At 38.2% G+C, this 22,747-nt stretch overlaps 1 protein-coding gene across 1 annotated transcript in view; it reads right to left on the reverse strand.

Moving 5' to 3' along the window:
- Nucleotides 1-22,747, reverse strand: part of HPSE2 (heparanase 2 (inactive)) — a 492,703-nt gene that overhangs the window by 180,392 nt on the left and 289,564 nt on the right. Inside the window, exons 5-6 of the mRNA XM_004579975.2 lie at nt 20,709-20,880; nt 616-663 (exon numbers count right to left, since the gene is read on the reverse strand). Coding sequence (XP_004580032.1) covers nt 616-663; nt 20,709-20,880 — 220 coding nt within the window. The remainder of the gene's footprint in view (nt 1-615; nt 664-20,708; nt 20,881-22,747) is intronic.

Genomic DNA, 22,747 nt, shown 5'->3' on the forward strand with positions numbered 1-22,747 from the left:
GAAGTGGAGCTGCCGGGATTAGAACCGGCGCCCATATGGGATCCCGGGGCTTTCAAGGCGAGGACTTTAAGCCACTAGGCCACGCAGCCGGGCCCAGCTTTATTTTCTTGATGCTGTTATTCCTTTGAACCTGCTTCACATAAGTGAGTCACTTGGCACTTACTAAAAGTACTGATATTAATATAAAGAAATATTTCTATTTTCCTTCTTGCAAACAAAAATTATAAATTTTATATGTTTTTCTCTATTGCTAAATGGAGCAATTAAAAATTATTTCCTATTTTTAGATGAGGAAATTTATTCCCAAAGGCAAAACCTAAGGAAAATGGCAATATGCTTAGATTCTCATTACCTTTCACTTCTGGCAGATTAATTTCAAGGTACACATAGTAACTGAGCTTTCCAACACATGCAGAGTTTCAGCTTTATCTTTTGAAAATAAACCAAAAAAAAAAAAAAGCAAACATTACAATGCTGTAGTAACAGCTTGTGTTTAACATTTTTTTCTCAAAGATGAGAGCTTAGCAAATGTCAGTTATGAACTTGGTGACAACTAATTATGTTTTATTTCATAGCAGCTGGCAGTAAGTAAAAGCAAAAATAGTGAATACCTACTGTTGCCAGGTAACTGCATCCACTGTGCTTCCTGCCACCTTCATGAATCTGTGAGAAACAAAAAGGAAAACAAAATTTCAACTTTCAGTAAACTATCTCCTGAAGGTCAAAATAAGACACACCCTCCACAAAAACAGAAGCATAAAAAACAAAACTGATAGACTGCACAGCTCCCTGAGCAGAGATGATTTCTAAGCGAATGCACAGCCCACATACGGCCTAGCCATAATTACTAAAGGTCAAACTGTGAAGAAGGGAAGGTAAGTACACGCTCAACTCCTGAGCACCTAGAAATCGAGGGCCCTAATACAAGTCTCCGAGCAACTTATCTTCCAAAGCCCATGCCTGATGTCATCAATTTTCTCACAGCTGAAATTTATCTGGTCCATTTTCCATATTCTAAATATTTACGTCTGTTATAGGAAACAATGGCATTTCCCAAGAATAACACAATAGATACCTTTGAAAACCCGCAGGCCTGTCAGGAAAATGTGGGAAAACCCAATTTATTTATACAGGAATAAAGTACTATCCAATCTATCCCAACGACAGGCTGAGTCTAGAAATCTGAGTATCACTAATAGAAATTCATTAATTTCAAGCAGATAAGTAGAGGACTGAGTCTCAAGGGACCAGAACACTCATCGCAAGAGAAACCACAAATCTAAGCTTCACTCACAGGAAGTGCCAGGACAGCCAAACACCGAGGAGGAGGCAATAGGATTCACAGACGGTTCAAGGTATCATGAACCCAATGTCTGCGACTAACTCCATTATTTACCATCTCATGCCCCATTGCTTATTGCTATTTGAGAAAGTTACTGCTCAGCCTTAGAAAATTGAAGGAACCATCTGAGATCTTTGAGATACTCATTTCATTCTTAATACTCACAAGGAATATTTTTCTCTAGAAAGAAATACTCTTCAATGGTATTTTATAATCAACAACTCTTTCACCAAAGAGACTGGTTTTCTGCAAGGCCTTTGCATGAGCAAAAACAGGCATTGTGCTCTGTTCAGAGGCTCTGCCTGCTGTGATGTCAGCAGACTGTCAGTAGAGTGGATGAGAGGAAGCCTAAGAGCTGGATATCAGGACTTGGGTTCCTATCAGAGTGAAGCTTATATTAGAAATGTGGGTGGGCTGCAGTGATCCTAACTAAGAAATTGTCTAGTTTAGCCTTTCTTTTCTCCAGTACTATTCATTCAGTAGTCCAGGATCAGGAGTGTCAAAAGGGGAACATGAGGGTGATCCAGCATTGGCATGGGTGTGCTGAGGGCATGTGTGTTGCAGAGAATATGTTTACTTAGTACCTATTTAACACCAGGTACTCACATGAGTTACCTTCTGAAATTCTTGTAAGTTCTTGCTGACCATTATTGACCCCATTATACAAATTACTAGTTCTGGACTCAGCGTGGTAGCCTAGTGGCTGAAGTCCTCGCTTTGCATGTGCCGGGATCCCATATTGGCACCGGTTCTAATCCCGGCAGCCCTGCTACACATCTAGCTCCCTGCTAATGGCTGGGAAAGCAGTGGAGGACAGTGCAAAGCCTTGGGACCCTGGACCCACGTGGGAGACCCTGGAAAAGGCTCTGGGCTCCTGGCTTCAGCTCGGCGCAGCTCTGGCTGCTACAGCCACTTGAGGAGTGAATCAACGGACTGAAGATCTTCCTCCCTGTCTCTCCTCCTCTCTGTATATCTGACTTTACAATAAAAAATCAATAAATATTTAAAAATTAAAAATAAAATAAAAACAACAAAATAATCAAAATAAAATCATATACAGTATGAATTCAGCTACGTCCCCTCAAATTCAACAGTATGAATTAAGCTATGTCACCCCACAAAAGATATTTAAAAAATCAGAAAAGTTAGATGTTAGATGCAAGCATTATTTTACAAATATAAAAGAAATTTTTTAAAAATGCATATTTACTTGGGATTTATCTCTCTAAATAATTTCTAAATCTTTGAAATAGGAACATTTTATATGTAAATATCTTCATATTCATATAAAAAGAATGAAAATGACATTTTTAGAATTTATTATTTAAAATGTTTTTCAGCTTTTTTACATTAGTAATTTTGCATAATTTTCAAAAACAGCTATCATTTATATTCCAATAGAGCACATATGTAATATTATAATAATCTACAATTGAGTTTAACTCAAGAGTAATATTTCTTTTATCACCATATCTGTACTCATCAGAGTACTCAGCCCTCAGTAAATATTTATTGAGCTGACTGAACTCCATGCTTTTTACTCCAACATTTACCCAAAAAAAGCCACACACATACTCATAGGCACACACCAAATTCCTTCTGTTGAATGTTGAGTCTATCTGAAAAAGTGTTTGATGATTCACTTTTTCTTGTAACTATCAGAAAATCTTTAGTCTTCAACTTTCTGTATTTCTAAGTCTTCTCTTGATGTTCCTTTGCTCCCTGATCGAATAAACCAAGTTTTGAATAGTGATTTTACATGTTAATAAATAATGCATGTATTAGTTGTGATTTTATTACACAAATATATTCAGTTGATAGCCAAATATTTTTGATGCTGTGATCATTCCAAATTTCAAAATATTGTTCTGCAAAAAAAAAAAAAAAAGCAATAAACCTGTCAGGTTGATATTCCTATTTTATCATGGAGGATACTGGGTTTCATAAAGGCTATGTGACCTGCTCAAATTCATTCAGCCAGCACAAACCAAACCTTATTTCCCTGATTTTAAATCCTATACTCCTAGAATCCTATGCTGTCTCCAAGCCGCTTTCATTGAGGCTAAGAAGTATACACCCCAATGCCAGGAAACAAACAAACAAACAAAAACAAGTTGAATTTCTGCCTTAGTAAACAGTACCATATTTATTAGAAATATAAGTTAGGCCTGAGTACCTCCTCTTGTTAGCTTCCTTTAGGTTAGAACAGTTCATTGCTTATTTATAAAAACAAAGTGTTGAATGCAGGTATACAGATGACTGATTCAGGAACCCTATTAAAAGGCAACTACAATGAAGCCCAGGAGACAGATAATGTAGATCATTAGCTATCAAAGTCCAGTGTGCCACATTAATGGTACAGAGTAACTGATTGCAACCAATAGGGCAGTTAGCTTGCCTTCTCTGGTGTTAGAAGAAAGGATAGGTTTCTATCATATGTGGCATTAAATCTGACATTGAAATAGGAGTAGGAAGGGTAATTAAAAGGTGAGTTATGTTCTCAGGAGTCCAGTTTGGCTGGATATCAAAGAACAAGTAACAGGACGGCAGGAGATCAGGCTGGTTAGATCACTAGGAGATGTCACAGGATGGTAACAAGTGTGGCCTTCACACTTTCACAAAAAAGTACAAGTCCAGGTCCTATTTACCTTTCTATAACTAGCAGCCAATATGATATATAGGTAGATTATTGTTTATGTTTATTTGTTGGTTTTTATCCTGCGTTTAAACATAATCAAAAGAGTATGAAGTTCAGACTTCAATTTTTAAAAATTTATTTATTTTATTATTCCATGATACAGTTCTATAGATTCCAGGATTTCCCTTCCTCCCTCCCCAAAACTGAATGACCAATGTGTCACCGAAGAAATTGAAACAGATGAAGGAATCAACACAGCAAAGCAAGACTGATGGGACACCATCACTGCAGTGCTAAGAGGAATGTTCATCTCACTCAATGCTTATGTTAAGAAATTAGATAAGCACCAAGTAAATGAGCTAACCATACATTTGAAAGAGCTAGAAAAGCAACAGCAAAAACAATCTCAATATTAGCAGGAAAAAAGAAATAACCAACATAAGGCAGAAAATAAGCCAAATTGAGACAAAAATAAATACGTAAGATCAATGAATCAAAGTCCTGGTGCTCTGAGAAAATCAACAAAATAGGCACCCCACTAACCCAATTAATCAAAAAAAAGGAGGGAGAAGATATGAATCAATAGAGTCAGAGACAAAAGAGGAAATCTAACAACAGATACCTCAGACGTACATAGAATTATTAGGAACAATTACAAGCAACTATATGCCAGCAAAGCAGAAAATCTAGAAGAAATGGATAGATTTTTGGACACATACAGTCTACCAAAACTGAATCATGAGGCAATTAATAATTTCAATAGACATATAACAAGGACTGAGATTGAATCAATGATTAAATCCCTCCCAACCAATGAAATTCCTGGACCAGAAGGCTTCACAGCAGAATTCTAACAAATGTTTCAAGAATTTGCCCCCGGGCCAGGCGGTGTGGCCTAGCAGCTAAAAGTCCTCGCCTTGAAAGCCCCGGGATCCCATATAGGCGCCGGTTCTAATCCCAGAAGCTCCACTTCCCATCCAGCTCCCTGCTTGTGGCCTGGGAAAGCAGTCGAGGACGGCCCAAAGCTTTGGGACCCTGCACCCACGTGGGAGACCTGGAAGAGGTTCCTGGTTCCTGGCTTTGGATCGGCGCACACCGGCCCGTTGCGGCTCACTTGGGGAGTGAAACATCGGATGGAAGATCTTCCTTTCTGTCTCTCCTCCTCTCTGTATATCTGACTTTGTAATAAAAATAAATCTTAAAAAAAAAAAAAAGAATTTACCCCCAGTCCTGCACAAGCTATTCCAAACAACTGAAATGGAGGCAACTCTTCCAAACTCTTTCTATGAAGCCAATATCACCTTAATACCAAAGCCAGATTAGAGATGCAACAGAAAAAGAGAAGTACAGACAATTATCCCCTATGTACACAGACACAAAGATTCTCAACAAAACACTAGCCAATGGGACCCAACCGTACGACAGATAGATCATGCACATGGAGCAGGTGGGATTTATCCCTGACATGCAGGGACAGTTTAACATTTACAAATCAATAAATGTGATTCACCACATCAACAAATACACAAAAAACATATGATCATCTCAGTAGATGCAGAGGAGGCATTTGATAAAATCTGATACCATTTCATGTTAAAAACCTTAAGCAAAATAGATAGAAGGAAAATTCTAAAATACAAAACTATATACAAAAAACCCAATGCCAGCATCATACTAAATGAGGAAAGACTTTAAGTTTTTCCACTAAGAACTGAAACTACATAAGGATGTCACTTTCACCACTGCTATTCAATTAGTATTGGAAGTTCTCAGAATTGAGGAATTAAAATTATTCTTGTTTGCAGATTACATGATTTTCTACATAGAAGAACCAAAAGATTCAATCAAGAGACTATTGGAGGTCCCGGCGCCGTGGCCTAGCGGCTAAGCCTCGAAAGCCCCGGAATCCCATATGCATTGGGACTCTGCACCCGCATGGGAGACCTGGAATAGGTTCCAGGTTCCTGGCTTCGGATCGGTGCGCACCGGCCCGTTGCGGCTCACTTGGGGAGTGAATCATCGGACATAAGGTCTTCCTCTCTGTCTCTCCTCCTCTCTGTATATCTGACTTCGTAATAAAAATAAATCTTTAAAAAAAGAGAGAGACTATTGGAACTGATGAAATAATTTGGCAGGGTAGCAGGATACACAATTAATGAACTTATTTTTTAATCACAAAGTCAGATATACAGAGAGGAGGAGAGATGGAGAGGAAGATCTTGCATCTGATGATTCACTTCCCAAGTGACTGCAACAGGCCGGTGCTGTGCTGAGTCGAAGCCAGGAGCCAGGAACTTCCTCCAGGTCTCCCACACAGGTGCAGGGTCCCAAGGCCTTGGGCTGTCCTCGACTGCTTTCCCAGGCCACCAGCAGGGAGCTGGGTGGGGCTTTCAAGGTGAGGACTTTAGTCACTAGGCCACCGCACCAGGCCCAGACCTGGATTTTAAGAAAATCATTCTGGCTATAGTTAAGATTATCTACTTGTATAGATAAACTGGCAGGAAATTATTGCTTAAAGGCTATCTGATATCAGAGAGAACATATGATATTTGTCCTTTTGAGACTGACTGATTTATTTCACAAATCATAATGATCTCCAGAACATTTTTGTTGCAAATGGTAGAATTTTGTTATTTTTAATGGCTGAGTAGTATTTCATGGAGTAGATGTATCAAAGTTTCTTTATCCACTCTTCTTTTGATGAGCATCTGGGTTGTTTTCAAGTCTTTGCTTTGCTGAGTGCTGCCATAAATATAGGGTCGCAGTTCACTTCCTCATAAACAGATTTAATTTCATTTGGATATAGTCCCAGGAGTGGTACAGCTGGGTTGTATTGTACATCAATTCTCAGTTTCCTGAACTCTTTCCATATTGATTTTCATAGAGACTGGACTAGTTTACACTTCCATCAACTGTGGGTTAGGATACCTTCCCCCCCGACAATCTCACCGGCAGTTGCTAGTTGATTTCTACATGTAGGCCATTCTCACTGTAATTAGGTGGAACTTCAATGTGGTTTTAATTTGTATTTCCCTAATAACTAGAAAGCTAGAGCATTTTTTCATGTATCTATCAGCCTCCTGAATTTCTGCTTTTGAAAAATGTCTGCTCATTGAATTTACCCATATCTTAGCATGGTTGCTTGTTTGCTATTTTTGCATTTTTGCAACTCTCTGTAGATCTTGGATATCAGTCCCCTCTGTTTTGTTAGTTGCCCTTTTGTTAACCAGTTCCTTAACTGAACAGAAGCTTCTTAGTTTGATGTAGTCGCATTTATTTAGTTTGACTTTGACTGCCTGTGCCTTTGGTGTCTTTTCTAGGACTCTTTGCCTAAGCCTATGCCTTGTAAAGTGTTCCCTATGTTTTACTCCAGTAATTTGATGGTATCTGGTTATAGATTTAGGTCCTTAAATCATTTAAAGCTAATTTTTATATGAGGTGAAAAACGGGAGTCATTTCTTACTTCTGCAAGAGGATGTTCAATTATCTCAACAGCATTTGTTGAAGACTGGATTATTTTCAGTTCTCTTTTTTCAAAGACCAGTTGGCTGTGTAAGTGTGGGTTTTCTATGTTGTTCTTATTGTATCTGTTTCATCAATATTCTGTATTTATGTACTAGTATCAGGCTGTTGATTGCTACTGCCCTGAACTATGTCTTGAATTCATTGGTATCATAATTCTTTGCATATGTCAGTATCCCATATAGGTCCTGGTTTGTGTTTCAGCTGCTCCACTTCCCATCCAACTCCCTGCTTGTGGTCTGGGAAAGCAGTCAAGGTTGGCCCAAATCCTTGGGACCCTGTGCCTGCAAGGAAGATCTGGATGAAGCTGCTGGCTCCCAGATTAAGCTCAGCTCAGTTCTGCCCACCGAGGTCACTGGGGGAGTGAACGGGTGGATGGAACATCTTTCCCTGCCTCCTTCTCTCTGTAAATCTGACTTTCTAATAAAAATAAATAGGTCTAAATGCAAACATCCCTTTCCATTTTCAGAGTTCCTTTCTTTCCCCTATGGGACTCCAAATTTGGGAGCATTTCTTTCTTTCTTTCTTTCTTTTTTTTTTTTTTTTTGTTATCCACCTGTACATACGACATATATGAAATATTGTTGAACCTCCTCTTCCAGGGCATATCAGAGATCTCTTATAAATAAGACCCATCTTTATTCATGTATGGAGTTTGATCTCTATTTCTGGACCACAGAATACAATCCCAGATGCTAAGATTCCAAATCTTGCTCCCAGGAAGAAGTTAAATCCTTCATGGGGAACTAGATGTATAAATGAGCACACACTTAAATAATATCACAGCAGCCTGATCCTCATTGTCCACAGAGAGAATCTTTACCTAAATAACTAAAATGAATAAGACATGATATCCATTCTACACAAAAGGCTAGGAAAAACATATGGCAAAATTATTAATCTTGAGTTACAGCAAACCAGGCTGAACTGTAAATGAGCAGATTTAGAAGCAACTTTCATTGGCCCAAAGCCATCCACTTTTCCATGATTGATGACAGGCAGCTCTATTAGGTGCTGCATAGAATAAATGAAATAGTGACACCTCTTTGTCTCACCAGCTCTCTCCTCTCTCCTTCCATTTCTTCATTCATTTCTTATTCATTCGCTCTATCCTTCTCTCCTCATCCCTGTTAATTTCACACTGGCAGTAGACTGGTGAATAGGATAGCCATGTATTAACTTTAATGCTATTTGGCATTTCCTTTGAGAGCTTACATTCTCTTTAGTAAAATTATAAAGCCTTTGATATGAAAGAGTTCAGGGCCAGGCACCATGGTATAGTAGGCTAAGCCTTTTCCTGCAGTGCCAGTGTCCTATATGGGCATGGGTTCATCTTCTGGCTGCTCCACCTCCAATCCAGCTCCCTACCTATGGCCTGGAAAAGCAGCATAGGATGGCTCAAGTCCTTGGATCCTGTACCCATGCGAGAGACCTGGAAGAGGCTTCTCGCTTCATGTCGGTCTAGCTCTGGCCATCGTGGTCACTTGACAAATGGAATGGAAGATCCATTTATCAAGACAAAAGAATGGAAAAACTTTCTCTTTCTCCTCTCTGGAACTCTGCCTTTAAAATAAAAATAGTAAAATAAATTTTAAAAATAAATAATAAAAATATATAGAACTTTAGAAGTGTGAAATTCTTCTCCACTGCTGGTGGGACTGCAGGTTGGTACAGCCTCTATGGAAATCAGTATGGAGAATATTCAAACAACTTAAAATTGATATACCGTATGATCCAGCAATAGCACTCCTAGGAATATACCCAAAACACCTGTTTTATGAGAAGCCAACATGCACCCCTATGCTCACAGCAGCACAATCAGTAATTGCAAAAACATGGAAGCAACCGAAATGCCCATCAGCAGAAGACTGGATAAGAAAGCTATGGTTCATCTACTCCATGGAATACTACTCAGCTATTAAAAAAAAAAACAAAATGCAGTTCTTTGTGGCCAAATGGGCCAAACTGGAAACCATTATGCTAAGGGAAATGAGCCAATCCCAAAAGGTCAGATACCACATGTTTGCGTTAATTTAAGAGGATATGATGTTATGTAAAACATGTTATTTTATGTATATTATGTTATATGTTGTGTATAAACTAAAACTGAATTGAAAATGAGGTGATCACAGAAGATGGTTAAGAAATTGCAATTGTTTTTAACATATTGGTTACTCAATACTATAACTATTAGGGCCTGGCGGCGTGGCCTAGAGGCTAAAGTCCTCGCCTTGAAAGCCCCAGGATCCCATATGGGCGCCGGTTCTAATCCCGGCAGCTCCACTCCCCATCCAGCTCCCTGCTTGTGGCCTGGGAAAGCAGTCGAGGACGGCCCAAAGCTTTGGGACCCTGCACCCGCATGGGAGACCTGAAAGAGGTTCCTGGTCCCAGCATCGGATTGGTGCGTACCAGCCCGTTGCAGCTCACTTGGGGAGTGAAACATCGGATGGAAGATCTTCCTCTCTGTCTCTCCTCCTCTCTGTATATCCGGCTTTCCAATAATAATAAAAATCTTAAAAAAAAATACTATAACTATTAGTTACACAACGAAGTTAATTGTTGCTGAGGGTATGTTGGAGCCTTTAATGATCGGGTTGATTATCTGATGGTTCTGCCCTCGGACCAGACAGGGTCTCCCCAGGAAGATGAGGAACTAGATTGGACTATAAGATGTTGGACTCTATGTTTAGTTTATGCTTGCAAAGAGGGACTCTCAACTGTACTTGATCAGTGGATATGCAACAAGGTGTAATATTCCACATGGGGGGAGGGCGGGGGGAGGAGTGGGGTGATTCCCAGTTCCAACGAAACTGTATCACATAATACAATGTAATCAATGAATAAAAAAAAAAAGAAAAGCTAGAAAAAAAAAGAAATTCTTCACCCAATCTTTCTTATTGATAGAAGTTATACTCAAGAAACTTAATTTACTTAAGTAGTTTACATATTTTATAAGGTTGATACTATTACTTTCATTTTATTAATTCAGTAACTGTGTTCAAGATCACCCAGGAGTAAGTTGCAGAGCTGAGATTCAATCCTAATCTGACTAGAAAGCCCTGTTTTACAATCATGCAGAAAACAAATGTAACACATGTGGTACTGCTTGCTTCCTTTGCTGAGCCAACGACAGACATCTAATAATCCCTCGTCATCTCAGAATTGGCATAAAACTCTTTCCCAAGATAGAATGCCAGGCACAATTACCTAGAAGTGGTCCATAGGACGAATCTTACTTGCTGTTAGTGTAGGACTGAGAGAAGCAAGGATACAGAATAATGTTGGGGACAAGAGAGCGGCAAATATAAGACAGTAACACATATAGGATATCCAAACAAATTTGCTTGATTAGAATTAATTTGAAAAGCAGAAAGATGATGATGGTTTGCTGAGATACATCTGGAAGGCTCTGGCAGGAGCTTGAAGATGCTGATAGGGAGAATATTATGATAGACTATCTTGACAGTCTAAAATTCTGCTTAGGAAGTTGTTAAGACTTGGATTCAAGCAAAGAGGTCTATAACTAACCTAATATGATGTGCCCTGGCTACAGAACCTGATGGGAAAGAGGAAAAATACATCAGGATGCTATTATAACCTTCACAGAGAAAAGGGAGCTTGACAAAAGCTCAAGCCCTGCTAAGAAGCTGACTGTATGAATGAATGCTGTGAATGGAGGTAGAAAACGATTCTGCTTTATTTTGTATACTATGCTGTTTGGCTTAGTCTAACAACGAATTTTTAGGAAAATAGCACCAAAGGATAGAGAGCGAATGGGGCTAAAAATGAGATAACTGATTTGAAACCTAGAAGCACAGCTGTGACCTGTGTGACCTGGTAAGATATCTGATCTCCTTGGACCTTTGCTGATGGAGAGAATAGCACCAAATTCCCACATATATTGTGAGAAATACACATACATAAAAAAAGATAGTGCCTAGTACACTGCTGACATTCAATAAATTCAATTTTTTTCTTCCTGGATCTGACTAGTGAGCTGGGGATGTCATTTACCAATTGTGTGACTCCTTTTCTTGATCTATAAAATAAAAATGACAAAACCAGCTGTATATGTGTTACAAACTGATGAATCTCAAACTCGGGGTACAGACTTTTCTGTAACCCCTATTCAGAATGCCAGTATGTGGCTCTCATCTCCACATTCTTTGGTTCAGCAATCCAGGCTGGGACCTGCAAATCATTTTTTTTAAAGATGTTATTTATTTGTATTTGGATCAGAAATGGAGGTGAAACTCAATCCCAGGCACTATGATATTTGATAGGAGCCTTACAAGTGACAGCTTAACATGTGCTCAAAGTCTCCCACCGGATTTTGAACAGTCCCTCTAGGTGTTTCTAACACAGGAGGGCCAAAGCCACACCTCTGAAAAATTCTGATCCTGGCAGCACCTGTGAGGGCAGAGCATTTCAGGGGAAAAAAAAAAAGTTGTGAGGGAAAGGAGCAAAGGAATGGAAAAGAAAAAAAAAGGGTGAGGGGGGAGTGTACTTCCTGAGACCAATTTGCCTTGTAAAGTACCAAATCTGTCTCAGACTCTAGTCTCCTCCAGTGTTCTTTTTAATCCCCATTCCAGAATGAACATCTCTGGTATCAAAAAAGGAGAAAGACATCACCTGGCATTAGAATAATGGCAATAATTCATAAGCTTGCATTTGGGCCAGGAATTTAAGCTGCTTCTCCAATCAGGAAAGGGGTATATTGCAAGGGAAAAAAATAAAGAAAGCAAGTTTAGAAGTTGCTGGGAGTTAACACACTTCTAAATTACAAAGTAGACCTTGGCAGTATCCTTGATTCCTGTCAATGAGCACTAATTGCTTCATCTCTTTCTAAAGACAGAAAGAAATGGTTCAGATACACAGTTTGGGCAAGTAATATAGCTTTTGCACAGTAGAAATAAAATAGAAAAATTATGAGGAATAACAATGTGATGATTGCACTGTGCACCAAATTGTTCTCAGCTGTGCATTGTCCCACTCTAAACAAGAATGTGGATATGTTGTTGCAACGAATCTTTCTAGTTTCGTTCCTCATTCAGTTTCTGAATCGCTTAGAGGACTACATCAAGTCATAAAATATCTATCTATCTATCTATTGAACTATTTGTTTTCCTGCATTTCAGGATTAACTTATGTATCTTCTTTTCCATTTCTGAGAAGAATGTAGTTGGATTTTTATTGGGATTGAGTTGAATTTGTATATTACTTTTGATAATGTGGACATCTGGAGGATGTTGATCATGCCGATCCAGGGCCAAGGTAAGTTTGTCCATTTTTAAAAAAGATTTATTTATTTTTATTGCAAAGTCAGATATACAGAGAGAAGGAGAGACAGAGAGGAAGATCTTCCATCCAATGATTCACTCCCCAAGTGACCACAACGGCCGTAGCTGAGCTGATCCGAAATCAGGAGCCAGGGCCTTCTTCCAGGTCCCCCACATGGTTGCAGGGTCCCAAATCTTTGGGCTGTCCTCGACTGCTTCCCCAGGATATAAGCAGAGAGACGGATGGGAAAGGGGGCCGCTGGGATTAGAACTGATGCCCATATGGGATCCTGGCATGTTCAAGGCGAGGAGTTTAGCCACTAGACCACTGCCCCAGGCCCCAAGTTTCTCCATTTTTAATGTCATCTTTTATTTATTTTTCCCCATGTTTTATAGTTTTCATCATAGTGGTCTTCCACATAGGTGGTTAGGTTAATTTCTAGGTATTTAAAATTGCTCTCCACTATATTAAAGGGGACTATACTTACAATATCTTTCTCAGCCATGGAATTATTTGTGTACACTCGTGCCATTGATTTTTGTTTATTAATTTTGTATCCTGCTGCCCTGCCAAAGTCTCTTATGAGTTCCAATAGTTTCTTGACTGAGTCTTGAGAACTCTACTAACAACACCTTGCTGGCATGGATGTGGGGAAAAAGGTAGAGCCGCATTCACTGCTGGTGGGAATGCAGGCTAGTACAACTACTATGGAAATCAGTACGGAGATTGCTTAGAGAACTGAAAATAAACCCTGCATGTGACCCAGCTATCCCACTCCTATGACTATCCAAAGAAAATGAAAACTGCATATGAGAAAGAGATCTATAGTCTTTACAGCAGCACAATCTACAATAACAAATAAATGGAAACAACCCAGATGCCCATCCAAAGAGGAATGGTTAAAGAAATTGTGATACATCTACTCCATGGAATACTACTCAGCCATTAAAAGAATGAAATTATTCAATTTGCAAACAAATGGTCCCAACTAGAGACCATTATGCTAAATGAAATAAGCCAATCCCAAAAGTACAAATACCATATGTTCTCTCTGCTACAAGGCAACCTTTATGCAAATTTTAAGATCAATAGCCCTTTCAGTACTATTTTTGCTGCAACTAATGGGTTTTGATATTTTTATTTTTGTTTTCAAGTCTTTAAATTGGTTTCTTTTCTCTTATTAAATTCTTCACTTACTCAAAGTTCACACAGTAGCATTATTTTCTCCAAGAATAGTACAGATTTTTAATTGCAATTCTTGGGTCAACTTAAAAAAATTTTTTTTCAGAGGCTGGTGAATGAAGCTACTATCTAACATCAGCATCTCATTTATGTGCCAATTTAAGTCCACCACTTCTAATCCACCACCCTGTTAAAGTACCTGAGAAAGCAGCAGGAGAGGGTTCAAGTCCTTGGGCCTATGTACTCACACGGGAGTGCCAGATGAAGCTCCTGTTTCCTGGTTTCAACCTAGCCAAATCTTATTGAGACCATTTAGGAAGTGAAACAGTCAACAGAAGATCCTTCTTTCTCCCCCTCTCTATAACTTGTTTTATTTAAGATTTATTTGGTTTTTTTTGGAAAGGCAGATTGTTAGAGAAAGGAGAGACGGAGAGAAATAGTTTCCATCCGATGGTTCACTCCTCAAAAGGCTGCAATGGCCAGAGCTGAGCTGATCCAAAGCCAGGAGCTGGGAGCCTCGTCCAGGTTTCCCATGCGAGTTCAGGGACCCAAGGCTTTCACAGGGAGCTGAATGAGAAGGGGAGCAGCCAGGGCACAAACCAGTATCCATGGTGATGCCGGTGCTACAAGGCAGAAGATTAGCTAGTGGAGCTATCGTGCCAAGCCCTAACTCTTTCAAATATGTAAATAAATCTTTATTTTAAAAGTAAATAGATTTCTAAAACAATAAAACAATGTTCAAGATGGGGCCAGCATGACTGTCTAGTGGCTAAAGTCCTTACCTTCCCGGGATCCTGCTTGAGCACGGGTTCGTGTCCCAGCAGCCCCACTTCCCATCCAGCTCCCTGCTTGTGGCCTGGGAAAGCAGTCAAGGACAGCCCAGAGCTTTGGGACTCTGCACCCATGTGGGAGACCCAGAAGAGGCTCTGGGCTCCTGGCTTTGGGTTAGTGCAACTCTGGCCGTTTTGGCCACTTGCAGAATTAATCAACAGACGGAAGATCTTTCTCTCTGTCTCCTCTCCTCTTTGTATATCTTACTTTCCAATAAAAATAAAATAAATCTTTTTAAAAAGTTTCAAGATAAAAAGAAAACAAATTGAATGAAAAATGCCATTGCATAAATGACACAGAAAAATTTACAAAAGAAAAATTTTATAACCCTGAAGAACAAGACTTTCGATAAACTTTAAGACTTTAGATAAAAATCAGTGCGAGGAAGAGTCAGCTTCCAAGTGAGGAAAGCAACAAAACAAACCTTTTATTACACCCTTCCCATTTTCCAGGCAACATGCTTCTCCCTAAATATACGAATATACAAATTCCACCTTGGAACTGACGGAGTTACATTCTGAGAAGACAATCTTGTCGTCCTAAATCAGAAGACTTGAAGTTGGTTTTCTCTAAAATCTACTAGTTGTTCATTACGATTAATCAAAATCACAGTTTATTCATATCTCCACAGTATGATTCACAATCACAATTTCACCTATAATTTTTTGTCAATTTAGAAACAATGTTGAATAAGATATTACTCATTCAACAAGCATTTATAAGTCACATACTGCACTTCTGAGTTCTGAGAATGATTGAAACAGACCAGCACAGTCCCAGTCTACAGTCCATCATGGAGGAAGATAAACAAACAAGCAATCATCATTTGTTAAGTGCTGTAGCAGAAAAATAAAATGTCATGCAAAGACAGATAAAACTTCAAATGTTGCTTGAAGATGTCTGAGAGAAGAAAAAACCAAGAGGGTAACAGAGTACTCATATTCAAAACAAAATGATGCAAAATAAAAATTTGCAAATGTAGAAAAAGGTTATAGAATCTTCCAATATTTACAAATACTTCAAGGTAGCCAGAGGGTAGGTTATTTAAGGGACATAATGGCTTATTAAATGCAAATTTAGGCAGGCCCAGATCCTAGAGGCCAAGAGTGCATCTGAAAGAGTTTGGATTTCAATCAAGAGTGAACTGACCAGATGTTGCATTAAAAATAATAAAAAAAAAAAAACTATGCAGAAACCTACAAGGAGAAGGTATCAAAATCTGACACTAGTTACAGGAAAATTAGGAGTAAAAGTGTTAAAGGTTTAAAATAAACATGCAAAGAAGATAGGTATAAGTGAAACTAATAAGTAAGAAATAACAGTGCTTAATAACAAATTGAGTATGCAAACAAAGGAAAGGACTGAATTTTAAATGGCCTCTAGTGTGAGCCTCAGGCCAAATGGCTATAATGTTATTAACCAAACTTGGGATAAGAGGAAATAAGACAACATAAAGATTTGGAAAATGTTCAGCTCTTTTCACGGTTAACAGAATTCAAATTTAAACAATCATGCAGCACAGTCTTGTAATAATTACACTAGAATAAATTAACAAAAATGACATAGTGCTTGCTATAGGATATTAGGGCAAAGCATACATAAATACATGGCTCCCCTGCAACCAGGTAAAAATATTCTGAAAAGAAATTTGGCAACAAACGTAAGAGTCATAAGAATTATTATATGCTTTGATCGAGAAACACAACTTTTTGGAACTATCCCAAGGATGTAATTCCAAAAAATAAAGCATCTATTTGTGAAAAAAATATTCTTATAGCTGTGGGATATATTACAGGCAAAAAATTGGAAACAGCCTCAATGCCCAACACTGAGGGAATGCTTAGGCAAGATTTTGGTACGTTGATGCAATATTACATTTTATTGCTGTTAAGAATGACAAATATGAGCACTAAGTAGAAAAAAGAAAGGAGCCGTATGAAGCAATAAGTGAAAAATGCAGAATTCAAAATGATTCATACACAATTGGCAAGAATACATCTGTATAACCAGGAACTTTAGAAAAGAGTTTAGAGCTAATTTATAGTGCTAACAATTTTGTTACTGTTTGTTAGGGCTGCTGGGGATGTTTATATGTTTCTAGCTCTGTTTCACTGTGCAGTTAGTATGCATTAAGAATGATCAATCTCAGGCCCAGAGCGATGGTCTGGTGGCTAAATCCTCTCCTTGCATGCACTGGCATCCCATAAGGGTGCCACTTTGTATCTCTGTGGCTCCACTTCCCTTCAGGAAAGCAGTCAAGAATGGCCCAAAGCCTTGGGACCCTGTACCCACATGGGAGACCCAGAAGAACTGCTGGCTTCTGGCTGCAGATCTGTTCAGCTCTAGTCACTGAGGTCACTCGCACAGTGAACCAGCAGACAGAAGATCTTCCTGTCTGTCTCTCCTCTCTGTATATCTGTCCTTGTAATTAAAATAAATAAATTTCTTTTAAAAAGAATGATAAATCTGCATGTGTTTTCTGGCACATAATGAAAAAAATGCTCATTAGTGTCTTTCTTTGTCATAAGATATATTTTTTTAATCTTTTGAGCCATATTTTAGTTTTGGAATATAAATGAAGTAAAGCTCCCTATTTGTTACCATAACAACCTAGTCACAATCTCATTTGTTTAATATGTCTCTTACTGTCTTGCCCCAAGTTTTTTGACTTATGTGTAACAATCCAGTATCCATGTGATCACATTTACATAAATTACATAAGCCAGAAATGCCCTAATATACTTCATGTATCAGGTTAGGACCTCTCCTATGCCTGATGGTCTAATCTTTTTAAAATTAGTTAATTACTACTTTTCACCATACTGTTTTGTAAGCACCTCTCACCTTCCTCTTTCACCACTTTCTTCTCTCACTATTTGTCCCCAAGTTATAAAAGCAAAGTCACCAAAGCTTAACTTTCTGATATTTAAATGTGTCATAGTAAGTGTATGAGTCCTTTTATTATTCAGGACTAGGGATGCATATTGTATACAAACATTAGTTCCTAGTATGCTAATCTCCCTTGTACAGTTCATATACATACATAGATATAGATTACACTTTGTGTGTTAATCATCTTATATCAGAGAGAACGTATGATCTTTGTCCTTTGGGGAACTTACCTTACTTCACTGAGCCTAATGGATTCCAGCTGGGACTATTTTGTTGCAAATGGTTAGATTTCATTATTTCTTATGGTTGAGTAATATTCTACAGAATAAATGTACAGTTTAATTTTTTACATAGAAAAACATTTGTTTTTTATCAAATGGCCTCTCAATTTAATGAAGGTCAATTTCTCTGAGTTTCATTTTTCCTAACCTTAGGCCTCTGTACATTGACTATGTCCTTCCTTCTCTTGAAATTATCTGTCTCCTCTCACAACTATATCTCACCAACCTGCAAACCTATCACATTATCTCCCACGTTAAATAGGGAAAATGCCCTCACCTTCCTTGACTACACATTTTCCTTCATTTCTCTGCTTTCTTTCATACTAAAACTTTCTCTAAGAGTTGTTATCTACATTACTGCTCCCAGTTTCAGGCTCCATCTACCTGCTTCAAACTACTGTAATCTGCTTCCAGCCCCCAACATTCTGTTGAAGTGTTTCTCAAAGTCACCAACTCTCTACATGTTACCCAACCCAAAGCCATCTCTCTGTGCTCTTGTCATTCAGCTTAGTGATCTGCTAGAAGCAAACCCTCCTTACCCAGAGCTCTCCTTTTGGTTCAATTTTTATTAAATTTATTTTTATTTAAAAGGCAGATTGTATACAGAAAGAGAGGCAAGAGTCTTCCATCTGCTAGTCCAATCTCTAAACAGTTAGACCTGAGCTGCTCCAAAGCCGGGAGCCAGAAGCTTCTTCCCAGTCTCCCATATGAGTGTAGGTTCCCAAAGTTTTGGGCCTTCCTCTGCTGCTTTCCCAGGACACAAGCAGGGAGCAGGATGGGAAGTGGAGCAGCCAAGCCAGGAACCCGCACCATTTGAGATGTTGGCACTAACAGATGAGGGATTATTGAACCATGCCACTGCACCTTCCCCTTTTCCTCTCACTTCAGCAGCCATTCATCTTTCTTGTACTTCTCAATGTACAAGTTTCTTAGGGCCCTCTCCACGGCGTCCATCATTGCCCTTTTAATTTTTTTTCTCCAACTTGTCTTATCAAGTGATTGGATCATCTTCAGGTTAATGACTCCCAAGATTAATATCTCTAGCAGAGAACTTGATCCTTTGACTACTACTCAATGGTATATCTGAAATCTCTATTTAGATTGAAGCTTAGAAAGTATAACAGAAAAAATATGGCATTATGATTTTTCTCATGAACCAGTTACTCCCTACCTTCTCAATAGGAAATGCTAAGACATCTACCCAACAATTATACATAGGTGTAACATTATATTATTGCATAATATATCATCAATTCTCATGGATTTTACCTCCAATGATACATTCCACTGCCCTGCCTTAATTCAGATCTCTATCATTCTTTCTCTCCAGTATTACAACAACCTTTTCTAGTCCCTGATTTACATGCTTTCTCTTGATTCATTTCTCCCAGAGTAGATATAACATGCTTTTTATACAATAACATCGTTTCCGCCCCTAGCTTAAAAATATCCAATATCTTCCAGAAAACACTTGGGAGAAATTTTAAGCCCTGCATGATATCTTTAGTTCACTTTATAACACAGCTCCTAATTGCTTGTCTAACTCTAACCTTCTCTAGCCATTCTAACCCCTTTTTCATTCTCAAAATTTTTGTATATACTTTTCTTTTTGTTAAAAATTCCGATACAATTCACTTGCCACTTTTGTCTAGTTAAACTTCTAGATTGTATTTGAGATTATGTATTAAATATCTTTCTTGCACAAATCAATAGAATCAGAGATGAAAAGGGAGACACATGTTTGTATTCAACACACACTTGTATTTCCACTTTCATCCTGTCTTTCATCACCAAGGTTCCTTCCGATCATGAAAGATGGGTGGACAAGATAAGTTTACTTCGGTAAAATTTTTTTTATACTCACGCACACAAAAACATCTTCGTAAAGATCATGGGAAATGCATATTATGAAAAACAAATACACAGGCTTTAAGTTTTTATACCAAAATAAACTCATCTTTTATTAATTTATGCTTTTCACAAGTTTTTGAGGCACTGTTATGAATGGAATGGTAGCATTCTTTAGAATACTTGATTATATGTTTATCAGTTCATTTCTGCTTTAACCTACACATATTTTCAAAGTTCCTCAAATTTTTTCCTAAAGATCATTTCTTTTTTCAAAGTCAATGTTTCAGAAAGAGAAGAAGATATGGAAAGAGAGAAGAGAGATTTGCTGGTCCACTCCCAAAATGGAAGCAATAGCCAGCGCTGGGCCTGGCTGAAGCCAGGAGCTACATCTGTACCTCCCATGTGAGCATCCTAGCAGGGAGCTGGGCTGGAAATGGAGCAAGAGGGACTCAAACAGGTGCCAATGTGCTAAGCCGGCATTGCAAGTAATGGCTTTACCCACTATGCCATAATGTTAGTCCCTCATTTCTCAAATTTTTAATCCAGCTCTGTTGGTCAGGATTTTTCAGTTTTTACTTTTAGGAACACATCTCTAGAATAGGGGCACTCTTTTTTTAAAATACAAAATTACTAAGTGTAATATTAGATGTTTCTTTTTGAACAATGTTTATTATCAAGCTGAATTTACAAACTAATCTCCAAACCCCTTTGGTGACTCTGCAAGTCTTGGAGAGGTAAGTTATACCAATGGAGAATCCTTGATTTAAGAGGGGTAAGCCACTGTGCAAGAAAATCCTTAATCCTAAAGACTAAAAATGACCAGAAAAAAATACATCATTTCATTATTTTAAATGAGCAATGTCATAATCGGCTAAGTAATCTGACCTACCCATCCAGGAGGGCGATGACATTCTTCCTGGGCCTCCCGATATTAGGACCATACAAGCTGGCTCTGGAGTAAATCCGGATGGGCTGCAACAAACTCTTCAGCTGGATGTAATCCTTTCCCAGTTGGCTGCCATTGACGGCCCGGCCATGCATGGTCCGATAATTATTTGGTTCTAGATTAAAAACAGACACATAAATCAGAGTTGAAAAGGATTATGCTCTCCACCAACCCCTTCCTATCCACAGATCTCTCTGCCTCTTTCTTAATGGCTTGAATAAAATAATGACAATAACAACATACTAATGAATTATTCTAACTTGAAGAACCATCCCCCAAAAGGTCATATCATGATGTCCAATTTTTTGGCATTTTAAAACTAACCCTTGCAAAAGATCACTTAATGCACAAAAAAACCATACTGATTTTCAGAGGATAGTTTATAATGGTTTATTGAGTTGAATAATATACCTCAAAATTTATTTCTACCAGAACTTCAGAATATGACCTTACTTGGAAATGGGTTTTTTGAATACATAATTAATTAAGATTAGGTCTAATGGATTGAAGGGGGTCCTGTATAATATAAAGGAGGAAGGTCAGACACACAGGCATACAAGAAAGAATTCCATGGAGACAAAAACTAGAGAGATTCTGCTATGGGAATAATTTTTGTCAACTACCAGAAGCTAGGAAAGAGGCATGGACTTTAGCCGCTAGGCCACGCCGCCGGGCCCAGGAAAGACGCATGGAATAAATTCTTCTTCAGTGCCTCCATAAGGAACCAACCCTGTTGATGCTTTGATTTCAGATTTTTGTCTTTCTAACAATAAAATAATAATCTCGCTGTTGTTTAAAGCCACCAAATTTGTGATAATTTGTCATGGAAAACCTAGGAAATCAATATAAGTAGCAAGAATAGAAAAATTAATAGCCCTGGGCAAAAGAGTTAGAAAAACGAAACAAAACCTCTTTTTTTAAAAAACTGTTTTTTTTTTTTTTTTTTTGGAAAGACAGATTTACAGAGAGAATCTTTCATCTGCTGGCTCATTCCCCAAATGACTGCATCGGCCAGAGCTGGGCTCCAGGTTTTTTCATGTGGGTGCAGGCACCCAAGGGCTCGGGCCATCCTTCTCTGGGTGGGAAGTGCGGCAACAGGACATTAACAGCCACATGTGATGCCATTGCTGCCAGGCTGAGAATTAGCCTGTTGGTAGTTCCTCCCACCTCATGACCCCCCAAATAAAGAACTCTGCATGTTCACTAACAACACAATATCCGAGTTAAACAATTTGGACAAAAAAATTTTCTTCAGATTCCATTAATGTGTCACTACTGCTGGGGGCACATAAAGTCTGAAAAGCTTGCAGGTGATGGCTAACTTGGCTAATCTACTTGGAATACTTTTAGGGAAGGACAACACTCAGATGAGTTGAGGTTGAGAAACATGCATAGACAAGAAAGTCATTATCAAACTTGCAAGAGTGAGAGAACAGGGAATAATTAAATTAATAAAGGATTACTATGAACAACACTATGCTAATGATTTGACAACTGTGGTAGAACAGAAAATTTCTATGACATACACAAACTACTAAACTGACTCAAAGAAAGAAATGGTTAATCTGAATAGACATGTAACAAGGCATTTATTTAATAAATACAAATTTTTCACAAGGAAAGCACATAGATGGATTAGTTGCTAAATTCTATCAAATGTTTAAAGTAGAAATTCCAACTGTTCACAAACTTCCAGAATATGGAAGAAGAAGGAATACTTTTCAAACCTTTTCATGAGGCCACTACTTCTGTAATACTAAAATAAAAAAAAATACAAATGGGAGTCCAGCATATAAGTAAAATTCTATACACTGACCAGGTAGGATGTTTTCCAGGAATACAAAGTTAATTTAATATCAAAATCAAGCTAATGGAAATTGCCATATGAATAGAATAAAATATTAAAATAACTATCATATCAATAAATATTTTTAGAAATAGTTTGACAAAAATCCAACACCAACTCCTGAAAAATACTCTCA

This window comes from Ochotona princeps, chromosome 13 (assembly GCF_030435755.1).
Source record: "Ochotona princeps isolate mOchPri1 chromosome 13, mOchPri1.hap1, whole genome shotgun sequence".
NCBI classification, from domain to species: domain Eukaryota; kingdom Metazoa; phylum Chordata; class Mammalia; order Lagomorpha; family Ochotonidae; genus Ochotona; species Ochotona princeps.